Source organism: Microtus pennsylvanicus, chromosome 5, assembly GCF_037038515.1.
Source record: "Microtus pennsylvanicus isolate mMicPen1 chromosome 5, mMicPen1.hap1, whole genome shotgun sequence".
Taxonomy (NCBI): Eukaryota; Metazoa; Chordata; class Mammalia; order Rodentia; family Cricetidae; genus Microtus; species Microtus pennsylvanicus.
The window spans coordinates 88,735,783-88,755,155 of NC_134583.1; the positions used below are offsets into that span (position 1 = coordinate 88,735,783).

At 48.2% G+C, this 19,373-nt stretch overlaps 2 protein-coding genes across 8 annotated transcripts; one reads left to right on the top strand and one right to left on the bottom strand.

The window, feature by feature from the left end:
* Positions 1–9,946: 9,946 nt before the first annotated feature.
* On the top strand, positions 9,947–12,998 carry Rnaseh2c (ribonuclease H2 subunit C). 2 transcript variants are annotated; one of them, XM_075973149.1, is made up of 4 exons: positions 9,947–10,170; positions 10,294–10,472; positions 10,548–10,667; positions 12,645–12,998. In XM_075973149.1, exons 1-4 carry the CDS (start codon positions 9,999–10,001, stop codon positions 12,789–12,791), a joined length of 618 nt encoding a protein of 205 aa, XP_075829264.1. In that variant the 5' UTR covers positions 9,947–9,998; the 3' UTR covers positions 12,792–12,998. The 2 variants fall into 2 exon arrangements, with proteins under 2 accessions (XP_075829264.1, XP_075829265.1); XM_075973150.1 differs by lacking the exon at positions 12,645–12,998 and adding an exon at positions 10,928–11,063.
* Kat5 (lysine acetyltransferase 5) lies at positions 11,120–19,020 on the bottom strand. 6 transcript variants are annotated; one of them, XM_075973144.1, is made up of 14 exons: positions 18,732–19,020; positions 18,566–18,632; positions 18,177–18,245; positions 17,953–18,089; positions 17,516–17,671; positions 17,352–17,426; positions 16,980–17,054; positions 16,254–16,502; positions 16,088–16,177; positions 13,682–13,822; positions 13,512–13,605; positions 11,898–12,057; positions 11,710–11,791; positions 11,120–11,623 (listed from the first exon to the last, which is right to left on the bottom strand). In XM_075973144.1, the coding sequence occupies exons 1-14, from the start codon at positions 18,741–18,743 to the stop codon at positions 11,489–11,491; spliced, it is 1,542 nt and encodes a 513-aa protein (XP_075829259.1). In that variant the 5' UTR covers positions 18,744–19,020; the 3' UTR covers positions 11,120–11,488. The 6 variants fall into 6 exon arrangements, with proteins under 6 accessions (XP_075829259.1, XP_075829261.1, XP_075829258.1 ...); XM_075973146.1 differs by lacking the exon at positions 17,516–17,671 and having other exon boundaries at positions 18,732–18,990; XM_075973143.1 differs by having other exon boundaries at positions 18,566–18,758.
* Positions 19,021–19,373: the final 353 nt, after the last annotated feature.

Consider the following 19,373-nt stretch of genomic DNA (forward strand, 5'->3'; position numbering starts at 1 on the left):
AGCTTTTTACAGGACTTGCAGACAGCTCCCCCTAAGGTTCCCCACATCAACTGTTGACTGTTTTTATAACGGGAGGGATGGGCCTCACCAATCCTGTAACTTTCTGAGCTTTCAGATCCTCAAGTTTCTTGAATCGTCTGAGCCTGAAGAAATATTTCAGTGAGGAAAAAGCCATTCCGTACCATTCGCCTTGGGAGCCATTGCCAAATCAGGAAGGTGGTCATTCTAGAAACTTCTCCACCTGGTTTGAGCTGAGAAAGAATATAGGTCAGTTCCTTACACAATTCTTAGGAAACAAGAGAAGTAGGCTCCCCAGAAGCCACCACTGGAGCTGTTCATTCCAGAGCAAGCTCCCCTGTCTGCAGTCCCGCATGGGGAGTGGGTGCCACCACTGCCTCCCCGCACCCACTGAGCCAGAAGCCTGCTGCTGCTAGAGAGAGCCTTGCCACCTCCGCGTCTAATGCAGAGGCCATCTCGGGGGTGTCATCCAGTTCTCGTCATAGCAAAGGGACCCTGAAAGCCGTTCTTCCCTGCAAACCAAGTGGTGCTTTAAGCCTGCGGCTAGGGAGAATTGATCAGGAGGCTGGGGAGATGACTCAGCACCCACAGAAACAAACGTGAGGACTTGAGTGGAGCTCAGCACCCACAGAAACAAACGTGAGGACTTGAGTGGAGCTCAGCACCCACGGAAACATGTGAGGACTTGAGTGGAGCTCAGCACCCACGGAAACATGTGAGGACTTGAGTGGAGCTCAGCACCCACCAAAAGCCAGATGAGGGCTTGTGCTCTCACCACACAGCTGGGAGGCAGATGCGGGGTCTTCAGGCTCCCTCCCAAAAAAAACCCACAGGTTTCTCTGTGTAATCCTGGCTGTCCCGGAACTCTGAGAGTTCAAGGTAGACCAGGCTGACCTTGAACTCTCAGAGATCCACCTGCCTCTGCCTCACAAGTGCTGGGATTAATAGGGTGCACGACTATTGCCCCAGCTGGAGCTTTTGAGCAAGCAGTGTAGCTGAGTCAGCAAACCCCAAGTTCATCGAGAGACCCTGCCTCAGTAAGGTGAATAGCAGTTAGACCCAGTGTCCACCTCTGGCCTACTACACATATATGCACATAAACCCATTTACACAGGACCACAGACACATGCATACATGCAAAGGGATAGCTGGTCCATGTGATTAATGATGAAACCTCTATCTTACGCCCATCTTCCTACCCATCCATGGTCCTCTTTTATTCACCCACTCCTTCAGTGCTGGACACCTTATGAACAATTCCACCCACCAAAACAAGTTACGTGTCCTATGTCACAGTTCAGACACCAATAGCAAGTCCCAGGTTGTGGCCTGTGATTCTGACTAGCAGGCTAGTCAGGGTTTTCATAACCACTTCTCTAGGTTTGCTTATTTCTAAGGGACACTTTCTTACCTTCACCTGCTTATTATATATAATAATTATATATATTAATATATATATATTAATATATAAGATATTACATTGCCAGATCTGGTGGTGCATGCCTATAATCCTAAAGTCCAGAGCCTGAGGCTTCAAGTTCAAAGCCAGCTAATGGGTTCATATATATTGGTTTTTCCCAGACAGGGTTTCTCTGTAGCTTTGGGGCCTGTTCTGGAACTAGCTCTTGTAGACCAGGCTGGCCTCAAACTCACAGAGATCTGCCTGCCTCTGCCTCCCGAGTGCTGGGATTAAAGGCGTGCGCCACCACCACCACCCAGCAGGAAGACTGTCTTAACAAGCAAAAGTATATTGCAGGGGACTAGAGTGTTCAGTTCCCAGCAGCCATGTCTAACAGCTCATAGCTACCTGTGACTCGAACTCCAGGGGATCCTATACTCTTGTCTGGCCTCCACAGATACCTGCATGCGTGCATACATTCCTATATAGATACCGATAACTAAATGGAAGGGACACATAGGACAAAGTGTGTGGAGGGCAGTTCGTTTCCATGTCCCATGTCCCCTCTGGGAACTGCGAAACTGCTGTCCTCCAGCTATCTGAACAAGGTTGTGAGGTTTTTTGTTGTTGTTGTTGTTTTGTTTGTTTGTTTTAAGACAGGGTTTCTCTGTGTAGTCTTGGCTGTCCTGGAACTCACAACTCGCTCTGTAGACCAGGCTGGCCTCGAATTCAGAGGTCCACATGCCTCTGCCTCCTGAGCTCCCAAGTGTTGGGATTGAAGGTGTGTACCACCACCGCCCAGCACGATTGGTTTTCATGAGATAAGGTTTGCCCTTGAATCTAGGATTTCCTTACCTCACCCTCTCAAGTGCTGGGTGACCAACAGAAGGTTTCAATGCACACAGTTCAAATCTAGGGTCTTACACATGCTTGGTCAGTGCTGTATTACCAAGTTATGGCCCCTCTCTCTTATTTCGCCAAACTTTGTCATAGATGTCTACATCTGTGTTCATGACAGATACTGTTCTGTGGAGTTTTTTAGAAATTGTCCTTATTTGGTTTGGGTATGAGGCTAATGATCGTAGCAATGTGGTCCCCTTGCTTCTAACTTCTAGAAGATACTTCAGAGAATTGGTATACTTTGTACCCTAACAGATAAAGTCACCAGGTCAGGTATTTTATGAACTGGACGATAACTGAGGACCATCGTCTGTGTGCTGGTGTCTCCCACCCCAGCTCCTACAGTGGAAGGTCTTCTTTCCTGGAAATCTCTTATTCTCAAGAGTGAGTTTTAATATAGCAAATTACACTGCAGAATTGTGAGCCAGAGTTTTCACAGCTTCAGTATATCTCCTGAATATGTAATGAGCTGATTCCCAAATCTACAGTTAACTAAAAAATGACCTTGGAGCAGGAGAGATGGCTCAGTGGTTAAGAGCTTTGCCTGCTCTTCTAAAGGTCCTGAGTTCAATTTGCAGCCACCACATGTGCCGACAACCATCTGTAATGAGATTTAGTGCCCTCTTCTGGCCTGCAGGGACATATGCAGGCAGAACACTGAATATATAATAAATAAATAAATCTTAAAAAAAAAAAAAGATCCTTAGCAGGGCATGGTGACACACACCTATGTCAGCACTCAGGAGGTAGAGAGCCAAGAGAGCGAGCTGTGGAGAGACCATGTCTTGAAAAATAAATAAATGATTTCCGAGCCAGGCGGTAGTGGTGCATGCCTTTAATCCTAGCACTTGGGAGGCAGAGGCAGGCGGATCTCTGTGAGTTCGAGACCAGCCTGGTCTACAAGAGCTAGTTCCAGGACAGGCTCCAAAACCACAGAGAAACCCTGTCTCGAAAAACCAAAATAAATAAATAAATAAATAAATAAATGAATAAATAAATAAGATTTTCGTTGATGCCTTTAGAACTTAAAAAAAGGGGGAGGGCTGGAGAGATGGCTCAGCGGTTAAGAGCATTGCCTGCTCTTCCAAAGGTCCTGAGTTCAATTCCCAGCAACATGGTGGCTCACAACCATCTGTAAAGAGGTCTGGCGCTCTCCTCTGGCATGTGGGCATACATGGAGGCAGAATGTTATATACATAATAAATAAATATTTTCAAAAAAGAAGAACTTAGTTTTTGAACACCTGTTTTCTTTACATAAAATTATCTTTAATGGGGGGCTGGAGAGATGGTCTGGTGCCTTCTTCTGGCCTGCAGACATACACACAGACAGAATATTATATACATAATAAATAAATAAATATTTAAAATTAAAAATATTAAATATTTAAAAAATTATCTATAATGGGCAAAAGCAATCTGAGAATTCTACATAGTTATACAGTGGCTAAATCCACAATTTATACACACACACACACACACACACACAGATCCACATTAAAGCCAATGTTCTATTCTCTGCTTCTCTCAAAACAGAGCAAAGTAATTAAGATTCGATCACTTTGGGGACTGGAGAGATGGCTCAGCAGTTAAGAGCATGGCTGCTCATCCAGAGGACCTGGGTTTGATTCTTAACACCCACATAGTGGCTCACAACTGTATGTAACTCTAGTTTCAGGGCATCTGACACCCTCTTCTGACCTCCACCTGTGCTAGATACTAATATGATAGACATGCATGCAGGCAAAACACTTATACACATAAAATAAGTAAATAATGATAAATATATGTATGGAAAAAGATTCTCCACTCTACTTTGAGGTAGAAATTTGACTATTTACCATAACAATGTAAAATGTAAACATCTCCATACTTTTATTCTTCCTGAACATCTCTGGAGGAATGCAATGAAAAATTACTATGAAATTATTTTCCCCCAATGGTCATATTGCTGTAGGTACAGGAGTTGTTTGTTCCAGGGCTTTGGCTCTTGCTGGGTACCAGGACAGGAGATGATCACCAGAAAGACTGCTCTAAGACATCCTCTTCTGAGTTCCAAGAGCAAAAGCCTTAATCTCAGCACTTGGGAGGCAGAGGCAAGTGGAACTCTGAGTTAGAGGCCAGCCTGTTCTACTTAGTGAGTTTGAGGCCAGCCAGAACTGTTTAGTGAGACACTCTTAAAAAACAAAAAAGATTAATGTGATAGATACCAACACATAGAGAAAAGATGTGACAAAACCTTGCACTATTCATGATTCGGAAACAAAACAACTCCCAGCGAACTAGTACGGAAACTTCTTCAGTTCCTCATTCTGATAAAGAATTTACTACACAGACGGCTCAGCAGATATAAGAGCAGTGGCTGCTCTTGCGGATGGCCTAGAATGAATTCTCAGTACACGTGTTAGCTCTCAACCATCCATAACTCCAATTCCAGAGGATTCTTGTGGTACACGTGTGTGTGTGTATGTATGTATATGTGTATGTATATATGAGTGTATTTGTGCATGTATATACATGTGTGTTTGTATATATGAGTGTATATGTGTTTGTATATATGAGTGTATTTGTGTATGTATATACATGTGTGTATGTATATGTGTATGTATATATGTGTGTATGTATGTATATGTGTATGTATATATATGTATGTGTGTGTGTGTGTGTGTGTGTGTATGGCCCGAACTCATAGAGATCCGCCTGTCTCTGCCTCCTGAGTGCTGGAATTAAAGGCATGCGACACCTTTATATTATATATAAATATATTACTATGTATATTATATGTAATATATATATATTTTTTTTTTGGATTTTCGAGACAGGGTTTCTCTGTAGCATTTGGTTCCTGTCCTGGAACTAGCTCTTCTAGACCAGGTTGGCCTCGAACTCACAGAGATCCTCCTGCCTCTGCCTCCCCAGTGCTGGGATTAAAGGTGTACGCCACCACTGCCCAGCCTGTAATATATATTTACAGAATATATTTTTAAAGATACATATTTTTTTAAAAGAACTTATTCCTATAAGTGGTACCAAATGATGAGGTAATGGGAAATTACAAAGAACTGTATGAAAACATAAGCTCTGGGACAGACCTATAATCCCAACTAATCAGGAACCCAACTAATCAGGCGGGGGGGATCATAAATTCAAGGCCAATTTAGTGAGACACGGGAGTGACAGGGATATGGGGACACAAGAAAGGACCAGGATCTGGTGAATGTCACAAGAAAAAGCCCTGAAGATGCACAAGGAAGGAAAGACTGACACAGAAACAGAGTAGGGCAGGAGATCTGGTAAAGCAGCTGTTCCCGTTCCCGAGAGGACAGCGCCCCTCTCCCTGCCCAGTTAAACATCTGCATCCTCTAGAGGACAGTGCCCCTCTCCCTGCCCAGTTAAACATCTGCATCCTCTAGAGGACAGTGCCCCTCTCCCTGCCCAGTTAAACATCTGCATCCTCTAGAGGACAGCGCCCCTCTCCCTGCCCAGTTAAACATCTGCATCCTCTAGGGGACAGTGCCCTAACCCTGCCCAGTTAAACATCTGCATCCTCTAGGGGACAGTGCCCCTCTCCCTGCCCAGTTAAACATCTGCATCCTCTAGAGGACAGTGCCCCTCTCCCTGCCCAGTTAAACATCTGGATCCTCTAGAGGACAGTGCCCCTCTCCCTGCCCAGTTAAACATCTGGATCCTCTAGGGGACAGTGCCCCTCTCCCTGCCCAGTTAAACATCTGCATCCTCTAGCACATCTCTGTCACCTGTAACTAGAACGAAGTGTTATATTGAAGTCTGTCGTCCACTGTAATAAACATTTTGTAAAAGTAATAAAGCTGGCTAGTGGTGGCTCTCGCCTTTAATCTCAGCACTCAGGAAGCAGAGGCTGGCGGATCTCTCATTTCGAGGGCAGGCTGTCTTCAAGTGAGTTCCAGACCAGTCAGGGCTACACAGAGAATCCCTGTCTTGAAAAGCCAAAAAAAAAAAAAAAAATTGAAAGTAAGTAATGAGGCTGGGCTGAAGCAAGAGAATTACAGCGAGTTTGCGGCCAGCCTGGCCACTATCTAAACACACCAACCAAGCAAACAAAACCCAGAAGCTCTTGGGATATGGGTAGTGTAGAGTTTTGGCCTACTGCGTGAGAGACCCTGAGTTTGTCGCCACAAAAGGAGATGAGGAAAAGAACATTTTAAACAATATTTTAAAAATTGTTTTTATGGGGGGCTGGAGAGATGGCTCAGAGGTTAAGAGCATTGCTTGCTCTTCCAAATGTCATGAGTTCAATTCCCAGCAACCACATGGTGGCTCACAACCATCTGTAATGGGATCTGGTGCCCTCTTCTGGCCTGCAGGCATACACACAGACAGAATATTGTATACATAAGAAATAAATATTTTTTTTAAAAAATTGTTTTTATGGCATTATGTATTTTTCTCCGCTTCCCTCCCCTCCTCTTTTCTCCCCTAAGAAAAGAACATTTACAGCTAACATTCTACCTAATGGTGAGAAGCTAGAATCCCCAATCCCGGTTAAGATCAGTCGGAAGCCAATGTTATCTCTCCTCCACACTCCTTTCAGAGATCATCCTGGAAGTCCTCACTAATACAATAAGACAAGAAAAAGCAAAAAATGATAGAGCTGGGGGGGGGCAATGACAAAACTCTGTGTCTACAGGTGGCATGACTATACAAAAATCTAGAAGAATCAACACAAAAACTCCTGTAACTAATGAGTGACTATATCAATATAAAATACACACGGTTAGTTAATGGTTAAATAAATAAGTAGTCAAATTGATTTTCCTGCTGGGCAATGCAGGACTTTAATCTCAGCACTTGAGAGGCAGAGGGAGAAGGATCTCTGAGTTTGAAGCCAGCCAGAGCTACATAGTGAGATTTTGTTTTTAAAAAATGTGCTTTCGAGCTGGAGAGATGGCTCAGAGGTTAAGAGCATTCCCTGCTCTTCCAAAGGTCCTGAGTTCAATTCTCAGCAACCACGTGGTGGCTCACAACCATCTGTAATGAGATATGGTGCCCTCCTCTGGACTGTAGGCATACAAGCAGGCAGAACACAGTATATATAATAAATAAATGAATCTTTAAAAGATATTTAAAAAGTAATATCTGTATACAATATTTAACTGTCTTCTAGCAATGCTTGTTTCTTTTCTATAAACTAATAAACCATATACTTATATAATAAATTATATGGTTCATCTATGAATTAATTTAACTTGATCAACTTTTATAGTTTTTTTATTTTAAATATTTATTTATTTATTTATTTATTATGTATACAATGTTCTGTCTGTGTGTATGGCCTGCTGGCCAGAAGAGGGCACCAGACCTCATTACAGATGGTTGTGAGCCACCATGTGGTTGCTGGGAATTGAACTCATGACCTTTGGAAGAGCAGGCAATGCTCTTAACCACTGAGCCATCTCTCCAGCCCAACTTTTATAGTTTTATATCTATTTATTTTGTTGAAGAATTCAACAACATTTACCAGTGTTGGGTATTTGAACCAATAAACATTACAAAGAGCTGAACAAAATTAAAACAAACAAACAAACAAAAAAGCTGAACTGAAAAATGCAAAGCATTTTCAAAAACAACAGACATGAGAAAATGTTGAAAATATGACGACATCGGGCTGACAAGATAGTCTCCAGGCGAAGGTGCCCACTGTGATTTGAGTTTGAGAACCCAGGAGCTGCACGGCAGAGAAACAAGACCCACAGTTAGTACTCTGGCCTCCATGGTGTCCAAGGCACACTCCTCCCCAAAAAACAGCGATTTCAAATTCAAAAGAAAGTGTGAGTGGAGGGATTCTCGCTGACTGGAGCATGGCAGACATGGTTCTGCCAGGCCTTGCCCTTCCCCATCCCCTAGGCTTCCCTAAATCCATTAGCTCACCATTCCTAAAGCAAGCCCCCTAAGGTCTGTGCCCTTATTTCGCCACTCCCTCCTCCTGAGGCTGACTACCAAGTTCCAGCTATCAAATCATTGAAGTCGAGCAATCCAAAGCCCCCTTTGGCTGACCTAATTAATATGTCCAATCAAACTTAAACACCTCATCCTAACACAGGGTTTCCCTTGTACCTTTATAAACTGCCTTTTGCCTAGAGTCACACCCATCTCCTCTCTATTCAGAGCAGTCCTTTGTCTCTCTCCTGGACAATATCCCTCCCTCCTCTCCCTTGTTCCCCTCCCCTTCTCCCTCATCCTCTATCTCCCGTCTTTGTCTTAGTCCCTGCCCTCTGTCCCTCTAGGGCGAATAAATCTCTGTGCTGAGAACTTGGTCTTGGGGTCCAGAACGAATACCAATCTCTTACAGTGGGTATAAGAAGTTTTCTTTCCTGGGTGGTGGTAGCATGGGCCTTTAATCCCAGCACTTGGGAGGCAGAGGCAGGCGGATCTCTGGGTTCAAGGCCTGCTTAATCTGCCTAGTCAGTTTCAAGGAATATGCAGAGAAACCCTGTCTCAAAACAACAACAAACAAAAAAAACAAAAACAAAGAAAAACAACAAACAAAAAGGTTTCTTTATAGCAAGACTATTATACAAAGGTCTGCAAGACAAGTCACACAGGGAAGAATGCAGTCGAGGAATCGATCGATGTCCCTCGCTTTAAGAAACAAATAAGCAGGACTGGGGTCTACACGTGTTTTCCCGGTGGCAGATGCTTCTGGACGGAAAGAGAGACAGCAGAGGGTTGGGGGAGGAGAGGGCTTTCATAGGGTTTGTGGACCATAACACAGTGCACTAGTAGAAAAGTTCGGTGGAGCTGGAAGTATTGCTTGGCTACCAACTTTGAAACATTGTTTGGCCAGCGAGTCACGGGATTTTCAAGTCTTGGGGCTAGGAGACAGCAGGGGCAAGGTTGGCCATGGTTTCTGGCTCGAGGGTCAAGTCAGAGGTAGGCTGTTCTTTCCGTGGTCCCTTTCCTGCAGTGTTGTGATTCTAGAGCATTTGCTTAGTATGTCCAAAGCCCTGAGTTCAATCCTCATCACCATCAAAACCCAGTAATTTACCAGACAACCTATATAAATAGGACTGTCACAGGAATCCATTTAGTTTTTTTTGTTGTTGTTGTTGTTTTGTTTTTTTCGAGACAGGGTTTCTCTGTGGTTTTGGAGCCTGTCCTGGAACTAGCTCTTGTAGACCAGGCTGGTCTCGAATTCACAGAGATCCGCCTGCCTCTGCCTCCCAAGTGCTGGGATTAAAGGCGTGAGCCACCACCGCCCGGCTTCCATTTAGTGTTTTTACAACCAGAAAAACCATAAAAATGTTAGGGCTCACCAGAAGGTGGTGGCGCACGCCTTTAATCCTAGCACTCTTGAGGCAGAGACAGGTGGACGTCTGTGAGTTCAGGACAGGGTCCAAAGCTACAGAGAAACCCTGTCTTGGAAAAAAAGAAAAGAAAAATGTTAGAGCTGGGTATGGTGGCACAGGGCTATAAACCCCAGCACCGGGGAAGTGGAGGCACGAAGATGAAATCACACACCGTTAAAGATTTAAAAAATAAAAATAAAAAAGCCTTGACCACAGGAAGGCATGTCCTCGCAGACAGCGGCCTCCGGTGAAAAGACTACGAATCCCACAAGGCTCTGCGCCGAGAGTGTTCGGTCTCCCGACAGGCCTCGCGCGCTTCACCCGCCAGGTTTTGCCTGAGCCCGCGAGCGTCTGGTGATGGAGAGCCCAGACGACGCAGCGGACGGCAAACAGCGCGTCCACTTGCGCTCTGGCTCGCTGCGTGGCGCCGCGCCGGCTACGCTGCACCTCCTGCCCTGCGAGGTTCCGGTGAGCCGGCCCGCTCCGGTGGAACGCTTCTTCACACCCGCCGTTCGCAGCGGTGCAGACGGTGAGTCCCGTCAGGCCCAGCTCAGGCCACAGCGCTCACAGGCTTGGTGGTCCGCGGGAGAAGCCGCCAGCCCGTTCCCCGGGGCCAGGCCCGCCTGATGGGCTTTGCGTGTTCCTCCCACAGGGCTGCAGGTGTCGTTTCGGGGTCGCTGCCTGCAGGGCGAGGAGGTGGCTGTGCCTCCGGGATTTTCGGGATTCGTGATGGTGACGGAGGAGATGGGAAAGGGGCTGATAAGGAAGCTGAACTCGGGGGACGCGGAAGACAAAACGAACAAGGCGCAGGAACCGCTAGCGCGCGATTTCGTGAGCAGAGGGAGAGGGTAGACTCGGGACGAGGGTCATAGCCGCGGTGCCGGTTCTCAACTCGGCCTTTCCTAGGACCGCTCCATCGGAGCCACCGGCAGCTTTAGCCACTTCACACTGTGGGGTCTGGAAACGGTCCCCGGTCCGGATGCCAAAGTGCACAGGGCCCTAGATTGGCCCAGCCTCGCTGCAGCGGTGAGTACACATACGGCCCTTTTCTCCCTAGGCTCGGTCCGTCCTCCCACCCGGTTTGAGTCGTCCGTAGTGATTTGGGCTTTTTAGGCAGTGAGCACCATGGGGACCATGACTCTAGAGGACCAGACTGCGGAGTGGTGGGAGGCACTTCCACCTCTGTCGTCTGGACTTCTTAGAAGGAACTATTACCCTGAGTAGCTGAGTCCCCACCTAAATGCTTTGTATTAAAAGTCACGTAGTAGAAGTGACTCCTGTTGCAGATTCACGCACAGGTGCCTGAGGACTGATAGCCAGAGCACGAAAACGGAAGCCACGGATCCCTTCACACCAGTAAACCAGCAATGAGTTCACTTTGGAGCCACTGTTTCTGTCCCAATAAATGAGCTCTTCCTAGCACCTGTGAGAGGCTGGCATGGTATGACACCCAGTCGGGCAAGAACTTTTGATAACTCTGCATATATAAACAATTTATTGCTGGGGGCAAGAGGGGCCAGAATTTTACAACCAGCAGCCACCCCACCCTCCAGCTGCTCCTTTACAAAAGAAATGTTTACAATCACAGTCCTCTGTACAGAGCGCTCCCACCGGCTCAGTGTACACGGCCACCTGGATCCCTCTGGTCCCTGTGTTCAGAGCAGACCTGGGCCCATGAACCAGCTAGCCCTGAGCTGGCCTTGGTACTGTCCACTAGTTGGCCCCTCCTAGGCCTCTCCTTTTGGAGCTGTCCTCAGCCCTGTCTCCCTTGGCGTGCCTCTCGGAAGGGATGAGAGCCTGAAGCCCCAGTTCTGCCAGCTCTCGGTGTTGCAATGGGCAGAGCCTGGTCACCACTTTCCTCTCTTGCTCCAGTCTTTGGGAGTGAAGTGCAGACACTTGGAGTCAATTCGAAGGAGACGCTTGAGCATAGCCCGCTCATGGCCATCCACGATGTCCTCTGACAGAGTGAGGATATACTGGCCCTAGGCAAGAGATAGACCAGCATGTGGTCAGCGCATAGGGTCTGCCACCTGCACCCCATTCAGTATCCCCTTAGGTGTCTCCTGACCTTGTAGTAATTGATGAGATTGAGATACTGTAGTGTGGAGATAACGTCTTCTTTCTTGATACTGGTGATTTCACTGATCTCACTGTGGGAGGGCAAAAGTTAGGTCCCCTGAGGGTATCATCTGTCCCCAGGAGCCCCAGGAACAGACAGGCCGTACCATGCACCCCCAGCTGGGCATTCAGGCTCACTTGATGGTGATCTGTGGCCTCTCCCCGCTCTCCGACTTCAATCCCATCAGGATCTCCAAGATGGTCTGGGACCAGTAACTTCGATAGGATAAGAGGCCAAGATCTGACAGGGGCTTCTCAGGAGTCCCTGTCTTTCCTTCTACTTTAGAGAGCTCATAGCCTAAAGCAATGGAGCACAGAGGCTGAGTAAGCATCAAGGTATGCACAGGTATAGGTAAGAGCAGATACTGCAGAGCTAGGCTGCCTGGTTTCTGTCTCTCACTTACTCTTGGTAATGGGTGAGTAGCCTCCCTGCCTGCTGAGTGGGTAGAGGAGCTTAGGCACCTAGAAAGGAGCTATGACTGGGTACTTGCCAGCCAGTGGAAGTTGGTGAGATGGAAGTGCTAGATTCTCCTTTGCCATCCCAGCCTGTGTCTGGGGGCACTGGAAGGGTGGTGAGGGAGGCCTTTGTGACCTTAGGATACTGGAGCCTTTTCAGGGTCATTAGTTTGTCTAGCTGTGATCCTGGGAATGTTACTGGCTTCCTCGGAGCCAGGTGACTGACTTCTGTAACTGTCCTTTCCCTCTTGTGTTGACTACTGGGCAGGCCAGACAGTTCACAATGAGACCTTTAGGAACCGCAGAGCTGACGGTTCTTTACTCTCTTGTCAGGACCCTGGGGATGGCCCTGTTGGTTTGGAGAAAGCCTTCCTTACCCTCAGCTATACCTCCAGCCTCTTAATGGTTCTTGACATTCTCTGCTCCTAGCTACATCGCTGTTGGCCAGTCTTTGCTCAATCATCCCTGGACAAGATGGATCAGAGAGGCTGGTGTCTGGAAAGGCAGCCAGAAGTGCAAGAGAGCATAGGGTTTCCTACTCAACCCTCCTGGATGCACACGTGTATGGTTCCATGAACCCACTGGATGCCACACTTTCCTCTAGTTCTGAGTTCCTGACCCTGTTCAGTGATTGCCCCTCCCTGTATCTGTCTCATGGTACTTCTATGGTCCGTCCCCCGAGTTTCTAGAGAAAGTAATTCCTAACTTGAAACCACCCAACTAAAAAATACTCCAGATCATGACTTTAAACAAGTAAAGCACCTGTGTTTCACCATCAAAAAAGCTAACCCTTCTTCCCTGACTCCTAGATCAGAGAATATTTGAGAGAATGGGATGGGGTGGATGGGGTTAACACTAGAAAACAATGTGACTGCAGAGTTAAGAGCCTGTGCGAAGGGGCCAAAGCTCTCCTGGGCTTTAAAAGACTAGTGTGACAAAGAACAGGGGCAAACTCATCCTTCAGTGGGTTAAACAGCCTTTGCACATGTGCCTGCAAGGCTCAGGGGATACCCGGTGACGTAACCGAGAACGTGTACCAGTACACACCTATAGATGAGCATGAGGAGCTGAGCTGCTCCACATGAGAACAGATGATTCCAGCTTGGAAAAGTATGGGAGTACTTAAACCTTTAGCCAAAGAGAAGTGAGGGTTTGAAACCTCCAAGAAATAGGGCAGTTACTCGGGGAAAGAACTTGGGAAAGTGACCCTTTCTTTCTGGCAGCTCTTGGTGATGGGCATGCCTGCATGTGACGCACAGATGATGAGCCCGTCAGCCCCCAGACTCCAATACTCACTGAACTCAATAAGCAGCTTGCCGTAGCCCCGGCGCTGGTACGGGGGCAGAGTCAGGATGCAGGCCACATTGTAATCTTCCGTAGATTCCTTCTCCTGAAAGAGGGGTGAGTTGTAACAAAGGCCTGGCTTGGGGCTTGGCCGTCCAGGCACAGCCGGGGTGAGTGCTGACCTTGGAGAAGTAGCCCACAATGTGGAAGCCCTTGCAGTCGTACTCTGTCATCACATAGAAGAGGAAGGGGTCTGTGTCATAGTACAGCGTCTTGTGGTCCAGGAAGCACTTGGCCAGAAGACACAGGTTTTGTGAGTAACTCTGTAAAGACAAAGGCCTGTCAGTCACTACTCTGGGTAAAGAGTTACGCTTTGTTTGGTTTTTTGAGACAGGATTTCACGTGTAGCAGCCCTGGCTGCCCTGGAATTCACTTTGTAGACCAGGCTGGCCTCAAACTCATGGATATCCACCTGCCTCTGCCTTCAGAGTGCTGGGATTAAAGGTGTGTGCCGTGTGTAGCACCACAGCCCAGCAAAGAGGTACATTTTGTTGTGGCATATGTGGCTATGGCTGCAGGTGCCCATAAACCACCACATGCATGTGGAAGTCAGGAACCTTTCAGAAGTCCATTCTCTCCTTCTGGTATGGGTTCTACAAAGTGAACTCAAGTGCCCAGGGTTGTGTGACAAGGACTTCTACCCATTGAGCCATCTCAAGAACTCTGGGGAGCACTTCTTTGTGCTGCTTCAAGTTGACAAGTGATAAGCTTCCCTCCTAGGACCCTGACCCCACCAGTCAGGCCATTACCACTGTTTAGGTAAGGGGCCACCTCCTCCCCCAGCTGTCCTGGAACTCACTCTGTAGACCAGGCTGACCTCAACTTCAGAGATCCGCCTGCCTCTGCCCTCCAAGTGCTGGGATTAAAGGGGTGCGCCACTGCTGCCACTTAAGTGTCCAGGAGCATGTGCCTAGCTGCCTGCCCCTAGGTGAGCTACACAGCTTCCTGTATACCCAGCAAAGCCTGCCCTGGGCCAGCATTGCCTTCTGTTCCACTTAACAATAGTCAAGAATGTTCCAAGCCAGGCATGGTAGTGTATGCTTATAATCTCAGCACTCGGGAGGCAGAGGCAGGCTGTAAGTTTGAGGCCAGTCAGTTAGGGCTACATAGTGAGACCTTGTTTGTCTGTTTTTCGAGACAGGGTTTACCTGTTTAGTCCTGGCTGTTCTGGTACTCATCCTGTAGACCAGGTTGGCCTCAAACTCAGATGTCTGCCTCCCGAGTACTGGGATTAAAGGCTAAAGTGGGTGTCATCTGCCTGCCCACCTCCCCTTTTAAAAAAATTTCCCCATGGAGTTAGCCTCAAACTCAGTCTCAGAACAGAAGTTCTGCCCACATGGCTGTCCTTGGGTGTCAAAAACCCTCTTGCTCTAGCCACAGTGATGCCTCCTGGGAACTGGTCTGGTATTCTCCAATGGAGGGTTAAGAAAATGCCAGACTTGGTGGTTCTTCCTGCAAAACTTTGGACTGGCTGCTTTACTATACACACGATTTGTAGGGTAATATTCTAGATAGCTTTACTCTTAATACACATTAGTGTGGCTGGGTGGTGGTGGCGCACACCTTTAATCCCAGCACTCAGGAGGCACAGGCAGGCAGATCTCTGTGAGGCCAGCCTGAATACAGGACAGCCAGGAATACCCAAACCTGCTCCTCCAATGATCTTGTTCCTGCTACCTGACCTCTCACCTTCAAAGTCTTGCTTTATCCCCTCTCCCTTCCCTTTTATTTTTCATGTATACTGTTCTAGCATGTCAGACAACTACTTAGAATTGCCTTAAAAAATGTTCTCTCCTTCATATTCAGGCTCATAGGTCAACCTAGAAACTTTTTCAAAATAGGGCTTCACTGTATATCCCTGGGTGGCCCAGAACTCCTACAGACCAGTAGACCACCTGCCCCTGCTTCCTGAATCTTGGGATTACAGCATATGCCACCCAACCCATCTAAAATCTTTTTTGTTTGTTTGGTTTTGAGAAAGGGTCCTTACTAGCTAGCCTTGAATTTCAAATGCTCTGGCCTCAGCCTCTTGGATGTTGTGATTACAACGCTAGGCTAAACTGTTCAAACTGCCTCTAGTTTTACATTTGACTTTTGCTACCATAAGTTGTTATCTGTTTTGCTCTTGGCTCCTCGAAACTAAGTCCTTCTTACTTTATAGCCCATGTTGGCTTGGAACTCATTATAGCTCAGGCTGACCTGGAACTCAGGAGCTTTCTGAGTGCTGGGATTATAGGCATATACTACCTAGAGTTCTGGTGATAACTTCCTTTGAACTCTGCTAACTTATGCTTCGTTTCACGATACTTCTCCATTGGGATCTGAGTAGCCGTGGTGTGTCTGCTTCTACCGTCAAGTGACCTCTCAGAGAATAGCTGGTCTAAATCTTAGTGTCTTGTGCACTCCTACCGCCCCTGCTTTACACCAGGAATTCAATGAAACAGGCTGAATCAGAGTGGTCAACTGTTCTGAGCAAGAAAAAGTTGTTTATGTGGCTTATTCTAGGCCCTACTGCCCCAGCCACTAACCTTGTTTTTCCGTCCATCAATCTCAAAAAAGGAGATGGTGCCCTTGCGGTAAATTTCATTGCCTGGAGGGTGCCGAAGGTCACATTTGGTCTAAGGACAAAAGGAGGATCAGGTGGGGACTGCTGTGGGCATACGGGAGAGGCAGGCCTCCCAAGACCACTCATACCAAGTGACGCTGTAGACACTTGAGGCTACGGCCATATTTGAGGCAAAATTCGCACAGGTAGAGGACAGGCAGTGTGGTGAGCTCTTGTGGGTACGGGGAGAAGTACCACGGCTTGAGGCGATGCCGGCCAAGCTCAATACACTCAATGTTCTTCATCCGGGTGACAATGTCGTCGTGACTCCGATCAGACACCAAGCTGCCAGTCATGCGTGGCGCTGATGGTATTCCATCTGAGCTGTCCTGAGAGTCCTGCCCAAGGCAAGTTGGAAGTGGTAGATTATAGCAGACAGTTAAGCAGAACATGGCTCACAACCCTGCCATAGGTTTCTTCAAACCTAACGTTAACTAAGGGGAAAGCATCATAATCCTCTTATCAAAATAAACCAAAACTGAGAAACTGATATGATGAAAATCACCTAATGGCTAATCTGCCTGGCTCTTAATCTCATCACCATCTACTGCCTACCACCTCGTTTTTGGTTTTGGTTTTTTCCTCCCTCAAGACAAGGTTTCTCAGTATAGCTCTGACTGTCCTGGAACTCACTCTGTAGACCAAGCTGGCCTCAAACTCAGATATCAGCCTGCCTCTCCTGGATTCTGGGATTAAAGGCATGTGCCACCACTGCCCAGCTTTTATGATTTTAAATTAGTCATTGAATGAACTCTCCTTGCCCAAGTCCATTCCCTTCACCCAGCTTTTCTCTTCCTCTGTTCTTTGATACCCACCTCATCAGTGCCCAAGCAATTAGACTTCCTCTTCCGTCCTGGCTGTGCTGCCACTGCCCTACGGGCTGATCCATTCTGTGAATGAGATGGAAGAGAAAGGATGAGCGTTAGACGAACCTGAAGGAGGGTGCTAGACTGAGAAAAGATGAAGGGGTAAGACTGGAGGGGCTGTCAAGGCGGCTCCTCTTCAGAGGACATGTGTTCCCTTCCCAGCATGTATGGTGGCCAAACATCTCTAACTCCAGTTTCAATGGACCCAATGCCCTTTTCTGGCCATGGCACCAGGCAGGCAAATGGTGCACATACAAAATGCAGACAAAACACTCATACACATAAAAATAAATCTTTAAAAAACAAAATTGCAAGACTCACCTGAGGGAAAACTGAGGCTGGGGCTGTCTCGCTGGGCACTGGAGTTGCTGGTGAAACCACTTCCACCTTCCGTTTCTGCAGAGAGAAACCAGGAAAGGTGGGTCAGAAGGTAGAGAAGGTGGGACCTGAGAAGAAAGCAAGGTCCCTGGAATTGCTGAGGGTACCGTTGAGCGGTGGTTGGGTTGCAGGCAGGAGCTGGAGGAGAGCGGCTGGTCAGGCTCGCCACCGGGAATGGCCTCCCGCTCCTTGGGCAGGTTGAAGCGGAGTGTGATCTGGACCGGGATTGGCAAGGTCTTCCCGCTGGCCTGGGCGGAGGCCGGCTGTAGAGATAGGTCCAGTCTTCCTCTGGGGTGGGGATGGTGGGATGGCGAAGGGGCAAATGGGCCCCTCAACATGGAATGGTCAAATCCCACCCTCTGCCTTCTCTAAAGCAAGGCAATAGTGGACTCTGGAGCTACACCTGCAATTTGGCCCCCATCCTTTTGCAAGTTGAAGTCATGGCAGGAGAATGCTGCCTCCTGCCCATTCAGGAACCCCTGAGGCCAAGAGATGCCAGAAGGAAGAGGCAGCAGAGAAAAGGTGAAATGGGGGACCTACTCACCACCTCTCTTTCGGGAGAGCCGGGGCGGGATCCAGGAAGTCCGTTCTTGGTAGGGGTCTTGGCCTCTTTCTTGGGGAACTGGATCTTCTTCAAGTCCAGCCGTTCGTGAGTCACCCATTCATCCAGACGTTTGTTGACTGCAGCAGTGGAAATGGTTCAGGAGGAAGGCCAGAAGCTGCCCTCAATCCTATCCAGCAACCCCACTTTCCCGGCCCAGTACTCACAATCAATGTAATGGACATAGAAAAGCTTCCGGCCACTGATGTCCTTCACGCTCAGGATCTCAGCCAGGGCTATGGGAACAGCACAGACAGGGGGTCTTAGCCTAGCCAGGTCATGAGACTCCACCCTCCGACCTGAATTCCACCTCCAGGCTGGATCCCTATACCCCAGCACCTAGAAGGGTTGGCTCAAGACCTCTTCAGTCACCAAGTGACACCTCTCTTCAAGCCCCGCCCGGCTCATCGCCGCACGTCTAAAAGTCACGCCCCTCCTCCCGAGTATCTGCGACCGCCCCAGGATTGCAGAAGCCCCTCCCCCTCCCGTGTGCTCGTTGACTCCCTCCCGCCCCTCGCCCTCTGGTTCCTTGGACCCGCCCCCCGACGTCACTCACGCCACTCATCTTCGTTGTCCTGGTTGCGCCGCAGCACGGGCAGGCGGCAGCCCTCGATTATCTCCCCCTGGGGAGACAGCGCGGCGCCAGGGTCGGCTACTGGGGGGCCTCGGGCTCTACCCACCTCCCCTGGCTCCCTCCGCCCCGCCCCGGGCACCGGACTCACCACCTCCGCCATCTTCCCTCCCTCCACTGCCACTTCCGGCCCCTCTGGGAAACGTCACTTCCGGAATTGAGTGAGCTACAGGCCCAAGCCCCGCGAAGCTAATTAAGAAAAAAAACACTTGAGAGTCACTGCTGGCTCGCTGGTGGCAAGGAGCAAGCCCACTTCGGGAATGGAAGAACAAGGTGTTGTAAGCCTGAGACCAAGTAATAGAGAGAATCCCCACAGCTCGCACTGCGATTGGAGGAAGACCGAGTCTGTCACGTGACGCCCACTGGGTGCGACGCGGGTCACGCAGATCAAGTGGTTAGGCTTTGACCTGTGCTTTGTTCGGGCGCCTCGTAGTGGCAGCAGGAAGCAAAACCCTCAGTAAGAAGCTGGGAAGTGAGATTCTGGACCCTGGAGAGTCAGTGGGGCTGAAGAGATTTGAAGACCCAGCCACATATTTGCATATAGTTGCACAGGCGTAGGGACTTACCAAGAGTTTTTTTAGTTTTGAATATTGAGTTTCTCTTTTTAAAATAGTATAAGGCTGTTTTAAAGGTGTGATGGCATATGCCTTTAATCCCAGCACTTGGGAGGCAGAGGCAGGCGGATCTCTGAGTTTGAGGCTAACCTGGTTGGTTTACAGAGAGTTCCAGGACA

Excerpts from the sequence above, each read along its gene's own strand:
- Rnaseh2c (XM_075973149.1), top strand. The coding sequence starts at position 9,999 with ATGGAGAGCCCAGACGACGCAGCGGACGGCAAACAGCGCGTCCACTTG. Across the intron at positions 10,473-10,547 it reads AACCGCTAGCGCGCGATTTC|GACCGCTCCATCGGAGCCAC; the intron begins GTGAGCAGAGGG and ends GGCCTTTCCTAG. Across the intron at positions 10,668-12,644 it reads GGCCCAGCCTCGCTGCAGCG|CTACATCGCTGTTGGCCAGT; the intron begins GTGAGTACACAT and ends CTCTGCTCCTAG.
- Kat5 (XM_075973143.1), bottom strand. The coding sequence starts at position 18,743 with ATGGCGGAGGTGGTGAGTCCGGTGCCCGGGGCGGGGCGGAGGGAGCCA. Across the intron at positions 18,090-18,176 it reads CTATGTCCATTACATTGATT|TCAACAAACGTCTGGATGAA; the intron begins GTGAGTACTGGG and ends CCACTGCTGCAG. Across the intron at positions 17,672-17,952 it reads GCTCTCCCGAAAGAGAGGTG|CCGGCCTCCGCCCAGGCCAG; the intron begins GTGAGTAGGTCC and ends CTATCTCTACAG.